The following is a 23,784-nucleotide window of genomic DNA, read 5'->3' as shown; positions in this document are numbered from 1 at the left end:
CTGTGATCCTCAATTGTTTAGTGATGGTCAGGTTTTCCAAAATTAACATGTACAAATCGTGTAACGTATTCCAGTCTTTTTTTTGATGGGTGATGTTTTTATGTAATTCTATATCTACATTTATAAGCAGCAGTAATATGAGATCAAAATAAATAGTTAAATATATATATATTTAAATAAAGTAACCCTAGCTGGAGCTCTAGCTCTAGGAGGCATGTGATGCTGGTGTTGACAGCCAAATGGTTCCACTTGTAAATGATGAGGAGAGAGGGGCTATAGTCTTGCCGCCTCCACTAGAGAGAGAGGATGACGCCTGATAGTACATACAAACAAGGTCCCAATTTCAAGAACTGGTTTGAAAATGAACAACCAGGCTCTACTGATCAACCCTGCCGCTTCAATGAAATATATACATATATAGTGGAGTGATCTATACAATGCTGTGATTTAGCTCTGTGTCATTCTGTTCAGCTTCTCTCAGCGTGGATTTGAATGCACCGCAGGCTAGCTGTGTCTGCTCTGTGTTGCTCATGTCAGCGATAATATCCTGAGTAGTATTAGTGCTTTCCTGCATTATTTTCCCATTATCATTTATCTTGCTCATGTCCACGTTCTCCACTGTAGGCATCTCCTTGTCTACTGAGGTGTTCAATTGATCTAAATTGTAGTTTTCAACTGCATTTTTGTTGATGCTTGGATCAATCTCGTTTTTTACACTATCGCTAATTAGCTTGTCCATATTTTTCTTGTTCTCCATGCCTTTGTTTTGTTTCTGCTCAGGAGTGACCGAACCGATTTTTTTAGGTGTGTCTCTGGTGCCGTTGGTGTTGTTGCAAATTCGGGGGTCTCTTCCTAGGCTGTATCCGCTCTGGAGCATGGACAGTGTCCGATGGTGCACATCTTCCCTGTGGCAGCGGTACAGCCCGCGGAAGGCCGATCGAAACTTCTGGGACATCAGGTTGTAAACGACAGGGTTGATCGCACTGTTGGCGTAAATGCAGATCCTGCAGAAGAGCAGGAACCAGGCATCCAGGTATGGCGTGCGCACAAAGGAGTTAATGAGAACCAGGGTCCTGTACGGCATCCAGAGCAGGGCGAAGAGCACAACCACCACTGCCAGCATCTTAGTGACCTGAAGAGGTGAGAAATGATAAAAGTGGTTATTTTAAGTTTCTATAAATGCATATACAGCAATGTAATTACGTTCAAACATAAGATCTTAAAGGGATAGTTCACCCAAAAACTTAATTTACTCAAGTTGTTCCAAGCCTGTATGAATTTCTTTCTTCTGCTGAACACAAAAGAAGATATTTTGAAACATGTCAGTAACCAAAGAGTTGATGTGCCCCATTGACTTCCATTGTACCCCCAATCCCCCCTTCCCCCTACTATGGAAGTCAATGGGGCCAATCAACTGTTTGGTTACCCATATTCTTCAAAATATAATTTTTTTTGTGTTCAGCAGAAGAATGAAATTCATACAGGTTTGGATTCAACTTGAAGGTGAGTAAATGATGACACAATTTTTATTTTTGGTTGAATTATCCCTTTAATACCTTCTGATCACTCAAAGCTTATGAATTCAGAAGACTTCCTTTCCAGTATTTCTAACCATAATGTCAAGCATGTTCCTCGTGGTCACATATTGTACTAGTTTTTAACAAGCTGTTTTTCACGCCATTAACAGGAAGTTGTGAACAGATGTGCCAATTTAACCTTAGTCCTTTGAGTAGTTTCTTTTAATCATATGAATCTTGAATATTTTCTTGTAACAAGTTACAGTGTTCGTATAACAAGTTAAAAAATCCTGACATTTCACAGACTGTGTTTGTCTTTAAACGGCGACAGACAAAATGCAGAAAGAGAAGGATGATAGCAATGTTTCAGCCAGATTTTTATTCTGTTGTATTTATTTTTGTTATATTCTTTTTTACATTACCGTTTAAAAACTGGAAGTCTGTACTTTTGAACTTTTTATTTGTCACGGTTTCCACAACAGATCAGTACAACTGTTTTCATGGCTGAAAATAAAAAGAAATGTTTCTTGAGCACCAAATCAGCATATAAGAATGATTTCTGAAGCATCATGTGACACTGAAGAAGACTGGAGTAATGGCTGCTAAAAATTCATTACAAATGACTGTTTTCCTGTATTTATTCAAATAAATGCTGCTTTGGTAGCATATGATACTTTAAAATAAGATAAACTGTAATTATATAACGTGTAACAAAGATACATATTTATATATTGTTTAATAAATGTTACGTTTTAGGACAGAAAAACAAGCAAATAATCGGTAACACTTTACAATAAGGTTCATTAGTTAACATTAGTTAACTACATTAGTTAACAACATTAGTAATAATGAACTGCACTTATAAAGCATTTATTTATATTTGTTAATGTTAATTTCAACATTTACTTATACTTTATTAAAATCTTGTTAATATATAGGTAATGCACTGTGAACTAACATCAACAAACCATGAACATCTGGATTTTTATTAATTCGTTAACAAATATTAACAAATACAGTAACAAAGGTATTGCTCATGGTTAGTTCATGTTAGTTAATACATGAACTAATATTAAATAATGAAACCTTATTGTAAAGTGTTACCAAATAATTTAAGCTAGCCATAATGTAACTCATAAATTCATAAACAACTGCTGGAAAACAGTCGCCTACTGTAATCTATTAATAATTTTCACACATCAATGTTAGTTAAGATAATGCTAGATAATGCTACCATGGTAATGTTACACATTTAAGTTATGAGAATTTGCCGCAACAATGTTCAGTAGATCAAAAGAAAACATATTTGTGCATTCAATGCAGGAAAACAATATTTTTTTTTACAAAAAATAAATAAAAAATAAGCATGATAACGTCGCAATATTTCCATGTCTGTGTGTACAGTATATTTAGAGATGTTATTAAGAGAAAATGGCTTAGACAGAGTGCTTTGATTTACATTTAAAAATTAATTCATCCTTATCTCAAAAAGAAACAATTACATGTTACATTATTGATCATGGCATGCAAACAGAGGGATCGGTAGAGAGAACGAGAGCAAGAGAGAGACAACGAGACAGAGACACATAGTCAAACATCATCTTTGTGTCAGTAACAGACACTGCTGAACCCCTGTGAGAAGGATGGAATATATCCACACCATGTTTTGACTGTCAAAACAAAGCAGCCCTCGCTAGTGTCTCCTCACTTAGTTCAAGCGACAAATAAATATCAAAATTCCTCCCATTAACATTCACTGGGAGTCCTCTGGGGTTCGAGCTTACTTATTGTCTCACACTGGAGATAGACAACCGGTGACGGAGACCTTCAATAATAATGACAAAATTGTCTGTACAACAAAGCATCTAATTGAAGCTGTGTGAGGCTGGGAGGAGCTCGCTTAATTAACAAAGCAGGAGATAATGACTGCATGACTGGCAGTGACAATTTGAATATGTATTTGGAATATCTGGTTATTGTGATTGCTTATCAATGGAAAACAAGGTCTTAACATAGCACAAACAAAGCCGGCTGCTACTCATGATTAGGTTAAATAAAGGGGAGACTCTACTGTAGTGATGACTTAATCAGATTCATAGGAGAGATAACTTCACTCAACCACTGCGGTGGTACAGGCATCTTGAATCGTATTGAACTTTATGAAATTTGCAGATGAAGTGATCAAAGGGCTGGAGGTGCGGCGTAACCGAGGTACAAAAGCGAAAGAAAGGGAGCCGCTCTTATAACCTCAAAGAGCATAATCTCTAGGAGTATTAAGCATACTTGAGTGAACATCACAAATCATATTATGCAAATGTTCCACTTGAGTGGGGCCCTCTTGAATCTTCAAGATTTTGATCTGAGGCGCACGCGAGCGTCTCCACATAAGTGCACTCACGTATACGCAGTCGCAGGGACATGCGTGCACGTGAGGTCACCGAATGGTCTGAATTTCATGATCTTGATGCCCCAAATAAACTCTGAAATATCATTGAAGTCTCAGGACTACAATAAGTATATCTGTATATCTAATTATTACAGTGAACTAAAACAAAAAATAAAAGCTACTGAAGTAAAATATATATAAAAAACGTCTCGGTTACGTATGGTAACCCTCGTTCCCTGAAGGAGGGAACGGAGACGTACGTCGGACGTACCGACGAATTGGGATCACTTCTGGGAGCCCCTATCAGCTTCAAGCTATCTAGAACCGGCCAATGAACAATTGGCGTGCGAGATTTGCATCTCGCGCTCCGCCCCGCGCCGCGGGTATAAACAGGAAGCGAGAGCGAATGCACGCTGTTTTTCACTGAGGAGCCACACGTAGTGGCTCGACCTGCAGTGATGGTACAGCAACTGTGGCGACGGGACGTACGTCTCCGTTCCCTCCTTCAGGGAACGAGGGTTACCATACGTAACCGAGACGTTCCCATTCAGTCGGTCACGTTCGACGTACGTCGGACGTACCGACGAATTGGGATCCCCTATGGAAAACGCCATAGTTACTACCACTTCCAGCGCCCAGCGAGAGCCCCACAGACCCCGATCTGATGCGGGCGGGTAGGTTCACGCAGGGAGAGCCAAAGCTGCTGTTCCGCAAGACCCATTCAGCTGACTGTATTGGATAACGCTGGGAAAGCGTGCCTGTGAAGGCAGCTGCGGAAGCCACATCATGCCCAGAGGGAGTTAACATGTGGAGAATACACGTATGGGCTGGCCGTGGGCAGCACAACATACGGAAGTCTCAGGGGTGGCTCCGGCCAATTAGGAGGGAGACAACACGTACCTGAGACGGCAGAGGAGCTCTGCCGAGGGAAAGACACAGGCTCGCCGTAGGGAGCCGTACCGTGGAAGAATACACATATGGGACCGCCGTGGGGGTCACTACATACGGAACCCAGCCTAACACAAGTTCCACCAATGCATACGAGTGTTAGACCTGGCGTCGAACGCTCCGCCACGTCCAACTGCCGCGGGTTGCGGAGGACTCAACAGGGTTCACCGTTCCGGGGAACTCGACTGGAGCAGAATAAGCGCACGCATCCGTACCATAGGGGAGGGAATGGCGCAGCAAGCCGACACTAGAACGGGTACTTCGGTGTTACTGACTATGGGAAGTGAGCACACAGGAAGACACCGGCTCTACACGGAGGCTATAGAATCTAGCGAACGTGTTAGGTGTCGCCCAGCCCGCAGCTCTACAAATATCTGTCAGCGAGGCGCCACGAGCCAGCGCCCAGGAAGAGGCAACACCCCTAGTGGAGTGGGCTCTTAACCCGAGCGGGCAGGGCACGTCTTGGGACTGATAAGCCAAGACGATGGCATCCACTATCCAGTGGGCCATCCTCTGCTTGGAGACAGCCTTTCCCTTCTGCTGTCCTCCGTAACAGACGAAGAGCTGCTCTGAGGTCCTGAAGCTTTGCGTTCTATCCACGTAAGTCCGGAGAGCACGGACGGGACAGAGAAAAGCTAGGGCTGGGTCTGCCTCCTCCGAAGGCAGCGCTTGCAGGCTCACCACTTGGTCCCGGAAGGGAGTAGTGGGAACCTTGGGCACATATCCAGGCCGGGGTCTCATGATCACATGAGAGTTACCGGGCCCGAATTCCAGGCACGATTCGTCGACCGAAAATGCCTGCAGGTCCCCTACCCTCTTGATGGAGGCCAACGCAGTCAGGAGTATTGTCTTTAACGACAGAACTTTCAACTCAGCTGACTGCAGAGGCTCAAAAGGTTCTCTCTGTAGCGCAGTTAGCACCAGAGTTAAGTCCCAAGAGGGTATGGAGGGAGGACGAGGTGGATTTAATCTCCTCGCTCCCCTAAGGAACCTGACGATCAGATCGTGCTTACCTAGAGATTTTGCATCTACGAGCTCATGATTAGCGGCGATAGCGGCGACATAGACTTTGAGGGTGGAGGGAGACAGCCTTCGCTCCAACCCATCCTGTAGAAAGGTAAGCACAGATGCGACCGAACATCTTCGGGGGTCTTCTCGGCGAGAAGAGCACCAGTCGACTAACAGGTTCCACTTCAACGCATAGAGGCGCCTCGTAGAGGGGGCTCTAGCGGAAGTAATGGTGTCAACTACCGCTTGCGGTAGGTCACCTAGAACCTCCGCGTCCCGTCCAGGGACCAAACATGGAGTTTCCAGAGGTCCGGACGCGGGTGCCATAGGGTGCCCCGTCTCTGAGTCAGGAGGTCCTGTCTCAGAGGAATGGGCCAGGGAGGTGCTGTCGCAAGGAGCACTAGTTCCGGGAACCAAGTCCGGTTGGGCCAATACGGAGCGACCAACAGGACCTGCTCCTCGTCCTCCCTGACTTTGCACAGAGTCTGCGCAAGAAGGCTCACTGTGGGAAACGCATACTTGCGTTCTTCCCGGGGCCAGCTGTGGGCCAGGGCATCCGACCCGAGGGTCCCCTCGGTCAAGGAATAAAACCGCTGACAGTGGGTCGTCTCTGGGGAGGCAAACAGGTCTACCTGTGCGGCCCCGAAACGACTCCAGATTAGCTGGACCGCCTGGGGATGGAGTCGCCATTCTCCCGGAAGTACCTGCTGACGTGACAGCTCGTCGGCCGCACGATTGAGCAGGCCCGGAATGTGAACGGCACGAAGCGACCTCAGATGCTTCTGACTCCATAAGAGGAGATGGCGGGCGAGTTGCGACATGCGACGGGAGCGTAGACCACCCTGTTTGTTGATGTACGCTACGGCCGCAGTGTTGTCCGTCCGGACCAGAACGTGCTTGCCTCTGAGCGGCACTTTGAAGCGGCTGAGTGCAAGATGAACTGCTAACAACTCGAGGCAATTGATATGCCATTGCAGTTGAGGCCCCGTCCACAGACCCGAAACTGCAAGCCCGTTGTACGTGGCACCCCAACCCGTGGATGAGGCATCCGTGGAGACAACGGAGTGCCTGGACACTTGTTCTAGGGGAACTCCCGCCCGGAGAAACAGAGGGACCGACCACGGGCCGAAGGTTTGGCGGCACCTCGGAGTCACTTGGACGCGGAGGGAACCGCTGTGCCACGCCCATCTCGGGACTCGATCGTGTAGCCAGCGTTGAAGCGGTCTCATATGAAGCAACCCGAGCGGCGTTACTGCGGCTGCGGATGCCATATGCCCCAGGAGCCTCTGAAAATGTTTCAGTGGAACCGCTGTCCTGCCTCTGAACGAATTCAGGCAGTTCAACACCGACTGGACGCGCTCCTCGGTGAGGCGCGCAGTCATGGCGACCGAGTCTATCTCCATACCGAGAAAAGAGATCCTCTGCGTGGGGCAGAGTTTGCTCTTCTCCCAGTTGACCCGAAGTCCCAACTGGCTGAGGTGACTGAGCACCTTGTCCCTGTGTTCGCACAACTGCTCTCGCGACTGGGCAAGAATCAGCCAGTCGTCGAGGTAGTTGAGGATGCGAACGCCATGCTCTCTCATGGGAGCAATGGCCGCCTCCGCAACCTTCGTAAAGACTCGGGGCGACAGGGACAGGCCGAAGGGTAAGACGCGGTACTGATATGCCCGTCCCTCGAACGCGAAGCGCAGAAAGGGCCGGTGTCGAGGGAGAATCGAGACATGAAAGTACGCGTCCTTCAGGTCGATCGCTGCAAACCAATCTCGGGGACGGATGCACCTGAAGATGCGCTTCTGCGTTAACATCGTGAACGGCAGCCTGTGAAGGGACCGGTTCAGGAATCGCAGGTCCAAGATCGGTCGTAACCCGCCGCCTTTCTTGGGTACAATGAAGTACGGGCTGTAGAACCCGGACCTCATATCGGCTTGAGGGACCGGCTCTATCGCGTCCTTCGCCAGTAGGACAGCGATCTCCGCCCTGAGCACGGGGGCGTTCGCCTCCACTACAGTCGTGAAGTGAACGCCCCTGAACTTGGGGGGACGCCGGGCGAACTGAATCGCATAGCCGAGTCTGATGGTTCGGATGAGCCACCGAGACGGGCTGGGAAGCGCTAGCCAGGCTCCCAGACTCCGAGCAAGGGGGACCATCGGCACCACAGACGTACCCGCAGCGGGGCAGCGAGGCGGAACGCAGGGATCCGGCCCGGACGGCATGGGAGCGGCCCGCAGCGGGATCTGAGTGTGCTGTGCAACACTTACCTGCATCCGCGGAGGGGACGTGCGAGTGTGGGGAGGCCGCTTGTGTGCGTCCCGACAGCCGGCGTCCCCTGCTGGCGAAGGGAGAGGTACTTGAGGGTGGCGAGGCATGGGAGCGTCGACCACCGCCAAGCGCGCTCTCTTGGCACCCAGAGATATTGGAAACTGCTCTTTTATTGATGTTTTGGGTGCCGCTGACACTGGGGCCAGCGGCGGAACAGAAAAACAAAAGATTTTCCCCCGGCCCTCCTCCGGGGGAAGGAGTGGTGCTGCAGCCATCTCCCTCAGAGCAGTTTCCTCCATCTCTGGGCGGCCCGTCTCAGGGTCGCTTGCGACGACGCTTGCCACCTGGCTTGGCAGCGGCCTGAGCGGGCTGGACATCCTTCCCACGGCCGGCCCCACGCCGTCGGCTGGTGGAAGGCTGCTGCGGTGCCTTGGCGGGGGCGGAGGCGGCGGCGGGTGGACGTCCTCGGCGACGAGTAGTCGGAGGCGCTGCCGCCGGCGGCGGGGTGGAGGCAGCAGCGGGCCGCCGGGGCAGGATGTGCTTGATCGCCTCCGTCTGCTTCTGGGCGGCCGAGAACTGTTGGGCGAAGCTCTCGACCGCGTCGCCGAATAACCCAGCTGACGAGATGGGTGAGTCCAGGAACCGATATTTATCGGTCTCCCTCATGTCAGCCAGGTTAAGCCAGAGATGACGCTCCTGGACCACAAGCGTGGACATCGCCTGACCGATGGAACGGGCGGTGACTTTCGTCGCCCGGAGGGCGAGGTCCGTCGCCGTCCGGAGCTCCCGGAGGAGCTCTGGGTCAGGCCTACCCTCGTGCATGTCAAGGAGCGCTTGGGCCTGGTGGACCTGAAGCAGCGCCATGCCATGCAAGGCGGACGCAGCCTGCCCGCAGGCCTTGTAAGCCTTCCCAGTCAGACTGGAAGAGAACTTACAGGCCCGGGACGGGAGACGTGGGTCCCCGCGCCAGTTAGAGGCGGTCGCCGGACACAGTTGCATCGCGACGGCGCGCTCCACTGGCGGGATCCCCACGTAACCCTTGGCTGGCCCGCCGTCGAGAGTAGTGAGGGGGGAGGAGTCACTCGGCCGGTTTCTGGCAGAAAAAGGTGCCGTCCACGACCTCGTGAGCTCCTCATGCACCTCCGGGAAGAAAGGTGTCGGGGCGGGACGCTGAGAACCAGCGCGACCCACCCCGAGGAACCAATCGTCCAACCTAGAGGGTTCGGGACACGGTGGAGGGTTCCACTCGAGCCCAACCCTTTCGGCGGCCCGGGCAAGCATAGCAGCCATCTCAGGGTCCGGGGCAGCCGTTGCCACTCTCCCAGAGGGAGGCAGTACAGCTGACCCTTCATCCTCCGAGGACTGAAACTCCCCCTCCGATGCAGCGATCGACATCTGCTCGTCTGCTGGAGCTCCAAAAGTCACCACTGGTCTCCCGTGGGAGGGTCCAGCGGGTTCTCTCGGAGGCTCTACCGGCTGCGGAGCTGAGGGATTAGGGGCCTGCGGAGGGTCGCTCGGCGGGTTTGCCCTAAACGTAATCCTCAGATCACCCTGGCCATCCAAAGAAGCAGGTCCGCCCGGGTTAGGGGCAGCCCTGGTTCGTGGGATGGGTAAGGGGACTCCCCCAGCCCGGAGGTAGGAGAGTCTCGATCTTAGCTCCGAGATAGTCATGTTCCCGCAGTGGGAACATGAACCATCCACAAACGCCGCCTCAGCGTGCTGTGTGCCCAAACACGTAAGACAGCGGTTGTGACCGTCAGCAGGGGACAGGGAACGACCGCATCCAGAAACGCACGGGTGGTAAGACATCCTGAAAAGGACGGCACGTCACCCGTGAACTCTTTTTGTGAGGAAACGCTCTTGTGCTGAAGCACTCAGGGGGAAACGCGACAGCGCACGGGATTGTTGTGCAGCCCGTGCCTGTACTCAGCAGGAAAACGCCCAACCAGACCAACAGATTTTGCTGTTGCTGTTAAAACAGCAGTTTTTCTCTGCTTGCAGAGGCAGCCGATGAGTCAGCGCGGATCCCACTGAAATGTGCCGTCTCTCCAACACGCGTTTCCTGGATTCTCCGGTTCTTTCGTCTCTCTTGCTTGATAGCAGCGAAAATACTCGACTGTGAAGAAGAGTGAGTCCATCATATGCCTGTGTGGCTCCGAAGTGAATGACAGCGTGAATTCGCTCTCGCTTCCTGTTTATACCCGCGGCGCGGGGCGGAGCGCGAGATGCAAATCTCGCACGCCAATTGTTCATTGGCCGGTTCTAGATAGCTCGAAGCTGATAGGGGCTCCCAGAAGTGATCCCAATTCGTCGGTACGTCCGACGTACGTCGAACGTGACCGACTGAATGGGAACTCTACATTTATTTTATTTCAGTTAGTTGCCAATGAAGCATTTCTCTAGCCTGACAAGCCAGACCCACATCAAGATGTTGGGTCTGGAAACTCACCATTGACATGGCTCAATCCGAGGGGCGGGATAAACGGTTGTCTTTCAAATTCCGGATAGCGCCATGAGCGCCACAACCAACCAGAGCAAAGAAGAAGGTGAAGCCGAGCTAACGTTAGTTGATAGACTTTCGCCGTATCCGGTCGGCAAAACTTCGAACATATCTTTTTTCTTAAGAATGACTTCAGTGCCATTTTTTGTTCTTTTCTCAAAGAAAAAGCTTAACTCCAAGTCTCATAAGCCCGCCCACCGACTCTACACACAATCTGTGATTGGCCTGACCAGAGTTTTACCAGCTCTCAGGTCTACCAATATTTGCTAGACTACACTCGCGGCCAAATTATTTTTCTGCCGCTAGGGTGCGTCTAGATTTCTCGGCTAGCATTTCTCGTTTTCCTTTATTTTAACTTGATGTACTAAATTGACTAAAACTGAAATAAAAATAAAAACTAGACATGTTTTAAAAGGCAAATGACCAAAAATAACAATAAATTATTAAAAGTTTAACTAAGTGAAAAAAAATATTTTTAAAATTTTTAAACCAATTTTAGAACTAATTCAAAACATCAAAAATTATGCTAAAATAACACTGATCTGGCTAGTGGACAAATAACATGAAGATATATAAGTATAGCATGCCATACTATACTGTAAAAAAAACTTGGATAGTTCACCCAAAAATGAATATTAGCCCATGATTTACTCACCCTCAAGCGTAATGAGTAAATCAATGGGCTAATTTAAATTTTTGGGTGAACTATTCCTTTACATTTTTAAGTACAATAAACTTGGCTGTGTAAATCATTTCAACTTAAATTACATTAACCTGACTTAAAAGTGAGTTGAATCTTGTATAACTTAAAAAAAAATTAATTTAAAAGGGCTTAACTTATTTTGATAAGTTTAAGTAATGTAAAAACATATGTCATAACTTATTGATCATGTCATTTACCGTGTGTAAGTGCACTTGCGGAAAACACAGGGACACGTGTCATGCACGCTAGGTCATAGAATGGCCTGAATTTCATGATAATATCTGTTCTCCCCTGTTTGACACTCCAAATGAAGTCTAAACTATCAATAAAGTATCTGGACTACAATAAGTATATCATGCAGGGTTATTATAGTGTACTAAAACCATAAAAAAACATTTTCATTACTTGCATGCATAGATCATATCTGTAATGGTCTGTCACAGAGCCCATTATTCCAGTGTCACAACATAGATATGCAGTGATGGTAATGTAGACCCAAAACTGTACCCTGATAGCCCCTAATGCTCTCTTCTGATGAGATAGATCCTAATGATCTGCTTTATGATGATATTCGGCCATTATGTACCCTTCCACATAACAAAAAAATGAGCTCAAATTTTTGGTCTGCATCCATATATGAGTTTGTTTGCACAAAAGTAGGTGTGCAGATGTATTATTGTGCTGTATACAGTGTTTCAGGAACACGCATTTAGTATAAATTCCATTTAGATGCTATCAGTAAAAAGTGTATCACCCAAACAGACTTTTTCTTAAACTCAGTTCAAATGTACAATATTGGACCGAGCTCACTGCACAAAACTCTGCATTTTAAATGACCCATTGTCATATAAACAACAAGTCAATAAATAGACTGCTGTAAGTCCTGTAAAGAATATAAATCACAGTATGGTTTCTGGTTCATTGGACATGAAAAATGACTCATGGTTCAGTTGTGAACTTAAAGGGATAGTTCACCCAAAAATGAAACCTCAAGTGGTTCAAAACCTGTATGAGTTTCTTTCTTCTGTTGAACACAAAAGAAGATATTTTAAAGAATGTCGGTAACCAGACAGTTGACAGCACCCGTTGACTTCCATAGTATCTTTTTCCCTACTATGGAAGTCAATGGGTGCCATCAACTGTCTGGTTACCAACATTCTTTAAAATATCTTCTTTTGTGTTCAACAGAAGAAAGAAACTGAGTAAGAAATGAAGAATTTTTTTTTGGGGGGGGGGGGGTGAACTATCAATTTAATACGGCTCCTAAAGAGCAAATTCATGAGCAAATTTGAAGCAGTGAATCATTTGAACCGAATCATCAAAAATAATTGGTGCCTAGGAATCATGTTGTTCACGAATCGGACACAGAGACTTGCGCTTGTTGTTGCGTGCAAGAAACACTGCCACACACTGATGCTATTTTAAGTTTAAGATGGCCAGCAATGGCAACTAGGTTTTAAATGATTGTCTCTTTTTTATTACTATGCAAAGTTAGGCACCTTGGCAAATAATTGCTACTTTCAAACACTATTTTAAGCTGCATCAGGAAAATATCAACACACTCTCCTTCCCACAAATTGACATTTAGTAGAGTGAAACATTCTTCTCAGAAAAAAGAACTGACCTTTCAAAAAAACAAATATGAGATAATAATCATAAGGCACGGTACAGGAGAAGAGAACTACCCCTCGTTTGCAATCTCAGTGGATATCAAAAATGCAGAATTGTCTAACTTATGCAGACACACACACACACACCTACCTGTTTTCGGGAAGAAAGTGCACTCTTTGGCCGTCCCTGACGACCTGCTTTTGCATCTGCCGGTTCTTTGCAGCTCCTCCTGAGAGTGGGGGCGGTTATGGTGCCCGATTCTGGTGGGTGGGGCAGAGGATTCAGGTAAAGGATTCGGGCGATGAGACCATAAAGAGCAATGGCCAGAAGCAGCGGGATAACGTAGAAGATGGCAAAGTCGATAAGGTAAATGGGCAGATAGAGGTCTCGAGAGACGCGATAGCCACACTGAACACGACCGTCAGGGTTGACCTGGATGTCCACCAGGAAGAGCCAGAGCATACAGTAGACACAGGTGAAAACCCACACCCCTGCAATGATGCGTTTGGCTCGGGATACCGTGCAGATGGTTTGTGCCCTCATTGGGTGACATATAGCGATGTATCTGTGGAACAAAGAGATAACAGAAATGTTTATAACGTGATTACATACACTCACCTAAAGGATTATTAGGAACACCTGTTCAATTTCTCATTAATGCAATTATCTAATCAACCAATCACATGGCAGTTGCTTCAATGCATTTAGGGGTGTGGTCCTGGTCAAGACAATCTCCTGAACTCCAAACTGAATGTCAGAGGTGATTTAAGCAATTTTGAGCGCGGCATGGTTGTTGGTGCCAGACGGGCCGGTCTGAGTATTTCACAATCTGTTCTGCTCAGTTACTGGGATTTTCACGCACAACCATTTCTAGGGTTTACAAAGAATGGTGTGAAAAGGGAAAAACATCCAGTATGCGGCAGTCCTGTGGGTGAAAATACCTTGTTGATGCTAGAGGTCAGAGGAGAATGGGCCGACTGATTCAAACTGATAGAAGAGCAACTTTGACTGAAATAACCACTCGTTACAACCGAGGTATGCAGCAAAGCATTTGTGAAGCCACAACACGCACAACCTTGAGGCGGATGGGCTACAACAGCAGAAGACCCCACCGGGTACTACTCATCTCCACTACAAATAGGAAAAAGAGGCTACAATTTGCACAAGCTCACCAACATTGGACAGTAGAAGACTGGAAAAATGTTGCCTGGTCTGATGAGTCTCGATTTCTGTTGAGACATTCAGATGGTAGAGTCAGAATTTGGCGTAAACAGAATGAGAACATGGATCCGTCATGCCTTGTTACCACTGTGCAGGCTGGTGGTGGTGGTGTAATGGTGTGGGGGATGTTTTCTTGGCACACTTTAGGCCCCTTAATGCCAATTTGGCATCGTTTAAATGCCACAGCCTACCTGAGCATTGTTTCTGACCATGTCCATCCCTTTTTGACCACCATGTACCCATCCTCTGATGGCTACTTCTAGCAGGATAATGCACCATGTCACAAAGCTCGAATCATTTCAAATTGGTTTCTTGAACATGACAATGAGTTCACTGTACTAAAATGGCCCCCACAGTCACCAGATCTCAACCCAATAGAGCATCTTTGGGATGTGGTGGAATGGGAGCTTCGTGCCCTGGATGTGCATCCCACAAATCTCCATCAACTGCAAGATGCTATCCTATTAATATGGGCCAACATTTCTAAAGAATGCTTTCAGCACCTTGTTGAATCAATGCCACATAGAATTAAGGCAGTTCTGAAGGCGAAAGGGGGTCAAACACAGTATTAGTATGGTGTTCCTAATAATCCTTTAGGTGAGTGTATATTTAACCCTCTGGTAGGCCTATTTCTCTTTTCGGTCAAAACAGACTGAAGACAAGTTCTGCAATGAGTAATGTACTATAATTAATGTACTATATTTTGTTTCAGTAATACTTATTCTTTAATATTTGGTATTTTGAGGGGATTTAATGGTACTAGACAATATTCACTTCTAAATTATTTATATCTATATAAAATAATACAAATATTAGAAACATATCATACTATTTTCAATTAACAGTGTTTAAATTCTAAAGAGCAAGGGAGGCCTATTTAAAATCCAATGAATGGCAGATTGGTTCCATCTGATGAATGAAATAAAGAAAATAATTTGTAATACTATAGTCTAACCACTAGATGCCTGAATATATACACCGATCAGGCATAACATTATGACCTAATATTGTGTTGGTCCCCCTTTTTGTTGCCAAAACAGCTCTGACCTGTCGAGGCATGAACTCCACTAGACCCCTGAAGGTCTGCTGTGGTATCTGGCACCAAGATGTTAGCAGCAGATCCTTTAAGTCCTGTAGATTGCGGGGTGGGGCCTCCATGGATCGGACTTGTTTGTTCGACACATCCCACCCTCCACGTGTTCCCCAGGTAAGCCACGCACATGCACCCGGCCATCCACGTGATGTAAAAGAAAACGTGATTCATCAGACCAGGCCATCTTCTCCCATTGCGCCATGGTCCAGTTCTGATGCTTTCGGCGGTGGACAGGGGTCAGCATGGGCACCCTGACTGGTCTGCAGCTATGCAGCCCCATACGCAACAAACTGTGATGCACTGTGTATTCTGACACCTTTCTATCAGAACCAGCATTAACTTCTTGAGCTATTTGAGCTACAATAGCTCGTCTGTTCGGACCACACGGACCACTGATCGGACCACACGGGCAAGCCTTCGCTCCCCACGTGCATCAATGAGCCTTGGCCACCCATGACCCTGTTGCCGGTTCACCACTGTTCCTTCCTTGGACCACTTTTGATAGATACTGACCACTGCAGACCGGGAACACCCCACAAGAGCTGCATTTTTGGAGATCCTCTGACCCAGTCGTCTAGCCATCACAATTTGGCCATTGTCAAACTCGCTCAAATCCTTGTGCTTGCCCATTTTTCCTGCTTCTAACGCATCAACTTTGAATGTTCACTTGCTGCCTAATATATCCCATCCACTAACAGGTGCCGTGATGAGATAATCAGTGTTATTCACTTCACTTCACTGGTCATAATGTTATGCCTGATCGGTGTATATACTGTATGTGTATATATACTGTATATATATATATATATATATATATATATATATATATATATATATATATATATATATATATATATATATATATATATATATATATATATATATATATATATATATATATATATATTTATTTATTTATATTTATATATATATATATATATATATATATATATATATATATATATATATATGGCAATTAGGGAATACACAGTTCTATATAATGTTTATATATTATATAAGATATATGAAGTGTATAATGTCGTATATAAGACATTATATACTTCATCATGGCTGATTTGTAGATTATACCCCCAAAATGTACCCTGTATTTTTCTATGCATTTCTATTTAAAAAAAACTAAGTTTCATACAATTTTGATAAAGTGACAAAGTTTAAAAAAAAGTCAATTTGTTTGTATACCCACAAATACTAATATTCATTAGGGCATTTCATATTATCTTCATATTATTTCACTTACAGTATATTCAAAAGTTTTTCATTCAGTTTTATGATACTTCATTTCATTATAGGTCTTACCTCTCCACGGTGAAAGCTGTGATTGAGCAGGAGGACGCGTTAATGCCAAGGTACTGAAAGTAGGTGATGCCCAGGCACCCAGCATGCCCGTACACCCAAGTGGCCATCAGGCTCTCGGAGATGTTCGGCAGACCCGCAGCCACCAGAACCATCAGGTCCGCCACCGCCAGGCTCACCAGATAGCAGTTGGTGGGTGTACGCATGTGGCGTGTGGTGAGAACCACCAGCACGACCATGATGTTTCCCACTATGCCCATGCCACACACCAGCAGCACCAGGAACACAGACACCGTCTTATACTCCAGGGACTCGGACACAGCGTCCCCAGGCCCCACCAGGGAAATGTTGGTGGGAGTGTCCATTCTGGAGCTCACATTTTCTGGCATGATTAGTCCTCTTGAATGTGAATATTTACATATAAGATGTGAAGGAACAGGCAGAAATCAAATTGGTGGAAAAACAAGAAAGCAGAATATCTGTTTGATATTCAAAACATTGAAGAAGGTATGAGAAATGTGTATATCTATTCAGCTCCAGCTTTTATTGATGGTCTTTTGTTTTATTAAGTATCTTGTTTAATTTTCTTGGCTTCAACCGCATAATGATGTTCCTCTGCTGACCGCAACCCATTATTTCTTCTGTGTTAATCTGTAACAGTATCCTTCCATTAAAAGCGTCACATTGAAATCCAGAGTCAATTTTTTCCCCTCACGTTAATGCAATCGCCCATCCAATTGATCACCCTGGAATAAAAGTCAGCAGGGAAAAAGCAAGTCTCAATCACAGTTAAAAGGATTTCATAGCCGTCTGTTAATTGCTAAATAACTGTCCATTTCACCTGGCACGAAAAGATAAGGCTGAACGCAGAAGTACACCGAGTTGGGAGCATCACATATTAAAATAACATGATGCAGACTAGCACATACTTCCTATTTGTTCTCTTTACAAATATTCCCATAACACTTGCTCTAGTAAGGATTTTAGGAGACTTCCTCTGAACATTATTGAGACAGGAAGAGAAGCTTTTAATTATTCAAATGAGACATTTTAAGTGGTGCACGGCGATAAGTAGGGGAAATCACAGAGAGACGTAAAGCCACACAGCTGCTTTGGCAAATGGCATGTTTAATTGCCAAGGATCTTTAAATCAAATGCAACCTCTGTAATGTTTTATTCTGTGCATTGAATGATCTTACAAATGACCTCAATAGCTGTTTTTCAGTGTACAAAAGACTGCAAATAGTGTAAATCTCTGTTTTATGCTCATCATAATGCAAGAACACAATGTTTACCAAACAATATTCTTTGATTTGAACATTAATTCTAGTCTGAAAATAGTGTTTTGAAATCCAAGTCACTAAATGAGGCAAAAACGTGGTGCACAGAAGCTTGAAAAATCCAGGCATCTGTTGCTCTTTTCAGCTGTCTCTTTGCCTTGTAAATAAGATTGCACTGCCTCTCGGGGCTTCCCTAATAAATTGAGGTGGACACGATGTGAAAAGTAATTTAACTCAATCCCGACTTCCCAACCCTACAAAACCCTGCTCGGACTTCATCTTACTCTATTTCATATTCCATTATTACGTCTCTCGCAATGCAAATATGGAGCCCTGATGTGGTTTCCCATGAATGTCAACTGAAGAGGAACACAAAATGCCTGTGTGTCTCTGTGCTTAGTATGCAGTCTTAGCAAGAATTTAAAAAAAAAAATCATTACATGAGGGCTAAATTTTCAAGAGGGACATGTTTGAAATTGAAGAAAAACATCTTATAAAGTTACATTTTAATAATAATAAAAAATGATGTGTAAATAATAAAGAGTGGCTTTCAATAGAAGCACTATCCTACTGTCACATAAAGGAGAGCTCTTCCTTTCCTCTCTCTGAGCTTGATTCAGAGATTTTCATTCATGGTGAGAGTCAGGCGTGCTGCTATGAAATCGGCTGTCATTCACATTTGTTTAGCTCTCCTAATTGACTGTATCACTACCAGAATCATAAATCAGTAGAAAATGCTCTAGGCAAATGCACATCTGTGGCTCACAGGCTGTGCTGCCTAACTATAGACAGCATTTTGGCTCATTCCTAAAACACTATATGCCTAAGAAACCCTGTCTAGGTAGGGACCACACTAGGTTTAGGTAGACAGCTGAGTGTTGGTGTAAGAATCTTCGTCTCTCTTATATTTGTGCCTGAACAGGAAAGCAAATGTTTCAATAATACTCTGAAAATAATCAGTTCTCGACTGACGTCGTAAAAACGAATAACTCAAGAGTTTTGCACATTTTTTAAGCAACATTCATTTTGCTAAACATTTTGGCGACTTGAAGACTGTGTGAACCTCTAAATCTATTTTCAAAAACATGCTCTGCTTGTTTATATCGCAATAAACGAAAGGTTCAATATATATTCGAATTAGGCTATATTAGTAATCAGAACCGCGGTCTTATCCGAGCCGCTTCATATAGGCTATTAGATATAGAATTGAACTTTCAGTATTGTAAAACATATGAGCCTTTTGTCTTATAAAATGCTTACAATACAAGCTAAAAGTGCATATTATAGCCTATAAATAAATATATAAATATTATATGAATAAAAATGTCTTTAAAATACTTTTAGAAATGGAGTCAGGCTATGCAAAAAGAACATCACTTAAAATTCACGTATTATGAAAACTGACATCGATAACTTCTCAATATAGAGAATAAAGCGTCTCTTACCAGACATCATTCTTGTAGTGTGGAACCAAAACAGCTCTCCTGCAGCGTCGGCTGTAAACCCCTGATGAAAAAACAAAATGCACTGATATGTATTTGACATGACGAGTAAATAATCTGATCTTGTACAGAAGCGCTAGTAAATGCACTCTTATAACTGTAAGTCTTCTTAACTGTAAATGCCTTCATTACAATAGCGTCCCCTAGTGGAAGAGCCCGCTGTGCGTGTATCTTGAGAGAGATTCGAGGCACACTGTGGGCTATAAAGATCATAATGCACACCAAGTTCACTAAGCTCTACCCCTAGAAAAATGAGTAGTACTTTTGAAAAATGATGTACACTCACAAGATAGAGACACATGCACACATCCACATTTTATAAATCTTTTCTATTATTTTTTGTAGGGTGTGAATTCAGATTGATTGGGACAATTTTTCCATCTCATATCAATGGCAAAAAGTGTCCCCAATCACCCTGAATTTACCCATTGTGTTGACAAGACATGGATTCATGTCTTGAAGGCATGAAATGGAAATTGCGATAATCTTTTCTTCCCAAGCCGCCTGTTAAAGGTAGGGTAGGCAATTTCCAAGGGGGTAATCCAGCACCCGGAAAGCGTACGTTCCATAGGGGCAGCCATTGCTAACCAAGCCATCACCTGCTGTTAGCATCCCATTGACTCCCATTTATTTTGGCGTCACTTTGACAGCGAATAACTTTACATCTGAGGCGTTTGAAGACTCCATTTGACCATTGTTTATTTCTAAAGAAACACGACAATATATAAAAGGCTCCATTACCTTGTATATTACACTATTGCCCCGTAGAAGCCGTTTTTGTAAAAAAATAGGCTAACGATTGCGTCATAACCACGCAACTCTGTCGCGTAGTAGAGGAATTACCGTATAGACAGGAGGAGAAGATCGCAGGCAATCTTTTACTGTCTATGAGGCAATCGGGGGGACGTGGAGGCATAAAGTCCGATAAAGACCAGGGTGAAGCATGGGGAGAAGCCCTATAGAGAGTCGAAAGCAACGGGACAAAATATTTCAACAACGTGATTCAGATTTCACTTTGCACAACTACTAGAAGACATACAACTGTCAGACTGGTTGCTCACGTCACATCTACGTCGTCAAGCTCAGTCTGAGGCTGCGCAGTACGCTCATGAATGAAGAATCAGGAAGTGACTGCTTCTAATTGACTTCACTTTTCCCCGTCGAAGCCTATGGGATCGCTGTGTCCATTTCTTTTACTGTCTATGGCAATTTCGGACAGGCTAGCAATAGAAAGCTAGCTTTGAAAGCATTAGATCCCACCCTTACTTCAGAGCGTCTCCAAAGCCACCCCTCCTTCAAAATACATAAATGCACACAGCAGTGTCTGCAAAGCGTCACGAGACAAGAGGCGGCGTTCATTTTCCCCATGTCTCAAGAACGAAATATTACAATAATAATGAACGTGAACAACTTACAGAGCTCTAGCTGTACCACTTGACTGCTGCAGATTCATTTTGCCGTTGATAGTGTTACCAGAGAAGAGCATAAATCCGAGTCTGAGGATGTGAACAGCTCCAGGTAGAACGTCACGGTTTGCCATCTCGTAACTATGGTTTAGACATGGCGTGAATGTAGCATAAGCTCGTCGTTTTGGTTCAGTAGGAACTGTAAAAGTCGGCTGCTGTGTGGCGCTTGGTGACTGCTTTACTCTGCATAGAGACAGAGCGCATTTAGGCCACGCCCACACCGGGGTGGAAAATAGTCCCTCTCCATTGACTTTGTATTACGTGAAGCGGCCTCCTTGTCATTTCTGACTTATAACAAAAAACAGAACAATGTCTAAAAGCTGCTATGTGACAAGGTGCACAGCAAACAAGCTAAAAAGCCTAAAAAACTATGATTTTATAAGCTGTCGACCCAAAAAAAAACAAGCAAGGAGACAAAAGTGGATACAGAGTATGAGACGAGAAGCATTAGCAGGAAGAATGGGTAAATTGTGGGATCTTGACACTCAGTTTGCCTACATGTGCAGTAAATAGTTTGTCATGGTAAGTCAAATATCCGAATAATGTCAGTTTTATATATTAATTAATTAATCATTTCCACTTTTGCGTCCTTAAACGCTCGTTTTTTGGGGGTTGACAGCTTATAAAAACTTAGTTCTGTGTTTTTTAGCTTGTTTGCTGTACACCCTGTCACATAGCAGCTTTTAGACATTGTTCTGTTCTTTGTTAGGTCAGAAATGACAAGGAGACCGCTTCACCCAATTCAAAGTCAATGGAGGTGGTTGGATTGTTGGCCACTTCAATTATTAATTGGTATCAGGATGTGAAGAAAGTTTCAACCAGTATAACAAAAGTGTTTATAAAACATATTGCCAACCCTACCTTTAAGTTGTGATGGAATACCGTTTCCAGGTCCAAGCCTTCATCCGTTTCAAGTGAGAATACTCAACAGCCATATATGAGCCTATTTTCATATTACATTTAAGGTACGCTTAAGGTGGTCTCATGATGTACACTGCTCACATAAAAGATGAATCACTGTCTGGCCATCTGTGATTTTTGTATGGAGATAAATGTTAGGATCATGATTTTTCCGGTAGTTTAACAGCAGACCATTTGTTGTTTGATTTAGGCATCTGATAGAGTGTTTGGACCCATAAACAGTGACGTCAGACTTAACAAGCTCGAACAAGAAAAAACGTTGGGCAGGACTTGATTTTGTCTAAATTGTCTCATGCGAGTGACAGGTTTTCCCGCCCTCATCAGAGAACAGATGTTGCTGCCGGTGGGAAGCAAAGTTATTTTTACAAGGGCATATGAAAAACAAAACAAAAAAACAATATGGATAAATCATTTATAGCTAATAAATACTGAAATATTTATCTAAAAAAAAGTTTTGCTTTCAGGTGACTTTAAATATGAATTGTTTGTGTAAAAAAATATGTGCATGGATAAATCATTTACAATAAATACTGCAATATTACAAAAAAAATAAGAATTGTTCATTTTCATGGTTTCATGGTGACTTTAAACCAATTTTTTTTCTCTTTTTATATGATTTATTTTATAATTTTGATCCCGTGTGTATGATATTATGCCTCAGTATATTTATTTGTGTATTATACACTTAACATGTTTTATTGTTTCCAAGTATTAATTTAATAACGTCTTCCTTTATGTTACTTGTCTGTGAATTGTGTTCTATTCAATGAAAAAAAGAAGCTTTTGTCGAGCTTTGATGACGTCTGGGTAATGGCCGCTCTCACTGTGTCGTGCAGGGTTTATGAATTTCTCCGGTAGAGAAAAATACGAACTCCAGACAGATCGTTCATTGTTTGAACACAGTCACCCCAAGGAAAGAGACCGGGTGACTCCCTACACTGAGACCCTGTCTCTCGAGACTCTGTGGTTTGAAAGGTGACCGAATGTGTTTTAATACGCGATGTCCGTGTGTTGTGCAGGAGGGAACGCTTTATTGTTGCATGAGATGGTAGCCAGTGTGCATCGAAGAAACATCGTGCAACGTCGTAACTCGCGAATTTAGATTTAGAAAGTAACGTATGTGTTATTTGCGCTCAAGTCTCGGCGTTCGTCTCGGCGCGGTCGTTCGGGAATTGTCGGAAATGGTGTCGTTTTCTAGTGTGCGGGCAGGATTCGGGCCTGTTAGCCGCATCGCCATCAACGAGCTCTCCCGTTAAAGATAAAGCGGCTAGTAAGACATGTGTCTGTCTCCCTCTCATGAATCCATTGCCTTAAATCTGAGAAGGTAAACAAGTTCCAGATGATTCATTGATTGGCCTTTGTGTGGTATGGAAAGTTTTTAAAAGTTTGAATGCGTTTATGCTATTTTACGTTAGCAGGCTAATATAGAGGTGGTATTATTGTGGAAGAACTAGAAAGGTAATTCATTCGTTTAATAAGCTATATTTATGCAGGACTACCCTTGCATTAAATTTTCATGGTAATTATAATTTTCACCTAAATAACACTATTAACTTTGTGTTAGCAACTACTGTCATTCAAAAATATATAGTGACATATGTATTCTGAAAGCCAGTTTGGTATAGGCCTATTGGATGTCTACCGCAGTAAAGCTTTTTTTAAAGTAGTAGTAATTTTACAAATTATAGCTAATTTAAAAAATATTACTTTTTTTATATGTTGACAATAGAAATATTTCTATGTTTATAAATTGTTTTATATTTAGTATAAAGTCAGATAGCAAAGCTTTGTTTGTTTTTTGGATGGTTATAAAATAATTTTAAAGCATATATCACATACAAAGTAATATTAATTTACAAAATACATGCCAAATGTATTTACTGAAGTTTTAAAAATGTTTTCAGTAGATTTTACCTATACCCACTAATATGTTGGGTATTATTTTAGCAAGTCTGCTGTAGAGAGTTGAAGGTAAATCGTGTTAATTCAGGTTTTAGTTTTGAAAGTGTATTATACATTTTTGTTTAATTAACTGTTTGGCTTTTATTGAATGTC

At 44.0% G+C, this 23,784-nt stretch overlaps 2 protein-coding genes across 4 annotated transcripts in view; one reads left to right on the top strand and one right to left on the bottom strand.

Annotated features, from left to right (window-relative positions):
* Positions 1-430: 430 nt before the first annotated feature.
* trhr2 (thyrotropin releasing hormone receptor 2) lies at positions 431-16,949 on the bottom strand (the record flags this gene model as incomplete). The annotated part of the gene is made up of 3 exons (XM_079825280.1): positions 431-1,132; positions 13,083-13,497; positions 16,564-16,949. 3 exons carry the CDS (start codon positions 16,947-16,949, stop codon positions 431-433), a joined length of 1,503 nt encoding a protein of 500 aa, XP_079681406.1.
* Positions 16,950-22,514: 5,565 nt separating this feature from the next.
* Positions 22,515-23,784, top strand: part of zc3h18 (zinc finger CCCH-type containing 18) — a 52,055-nt gene continuing 50,785 nt past the window's right edge. For 2 of the 3 annotated variants that reach the window (XM_079825585.1, XM_079825583.1), the window contains exon 1: positions 22,515-22,704. The gene's annotated coding sequence lies outside the window, so the exon portion shown is untranslated. Of the gene's footprint in view, positions 23,054-23,784 lie in introns of all 3 variants that reach the window. The other variant, XM_079825584.1, reaches the window with a different exon arrangement.

This window comes from Gobio gobio (assembly GCF_949357685.1).
Source record: "Gobio gobio genome assembly, chromosome: 9".
Taxonomy (NCBI): domain Eukaryota; kingdom Metazoa; phylum Chordata; class Actinopteri; order Cypriniformes; family Gobionidae; genus Gobio; species Gobio gobio.
The sequence above is the reverse complement of the archived record's forward strand: the minus strand, read 5'-3'. Positions and strand labels throughout refer to the sequence as shown.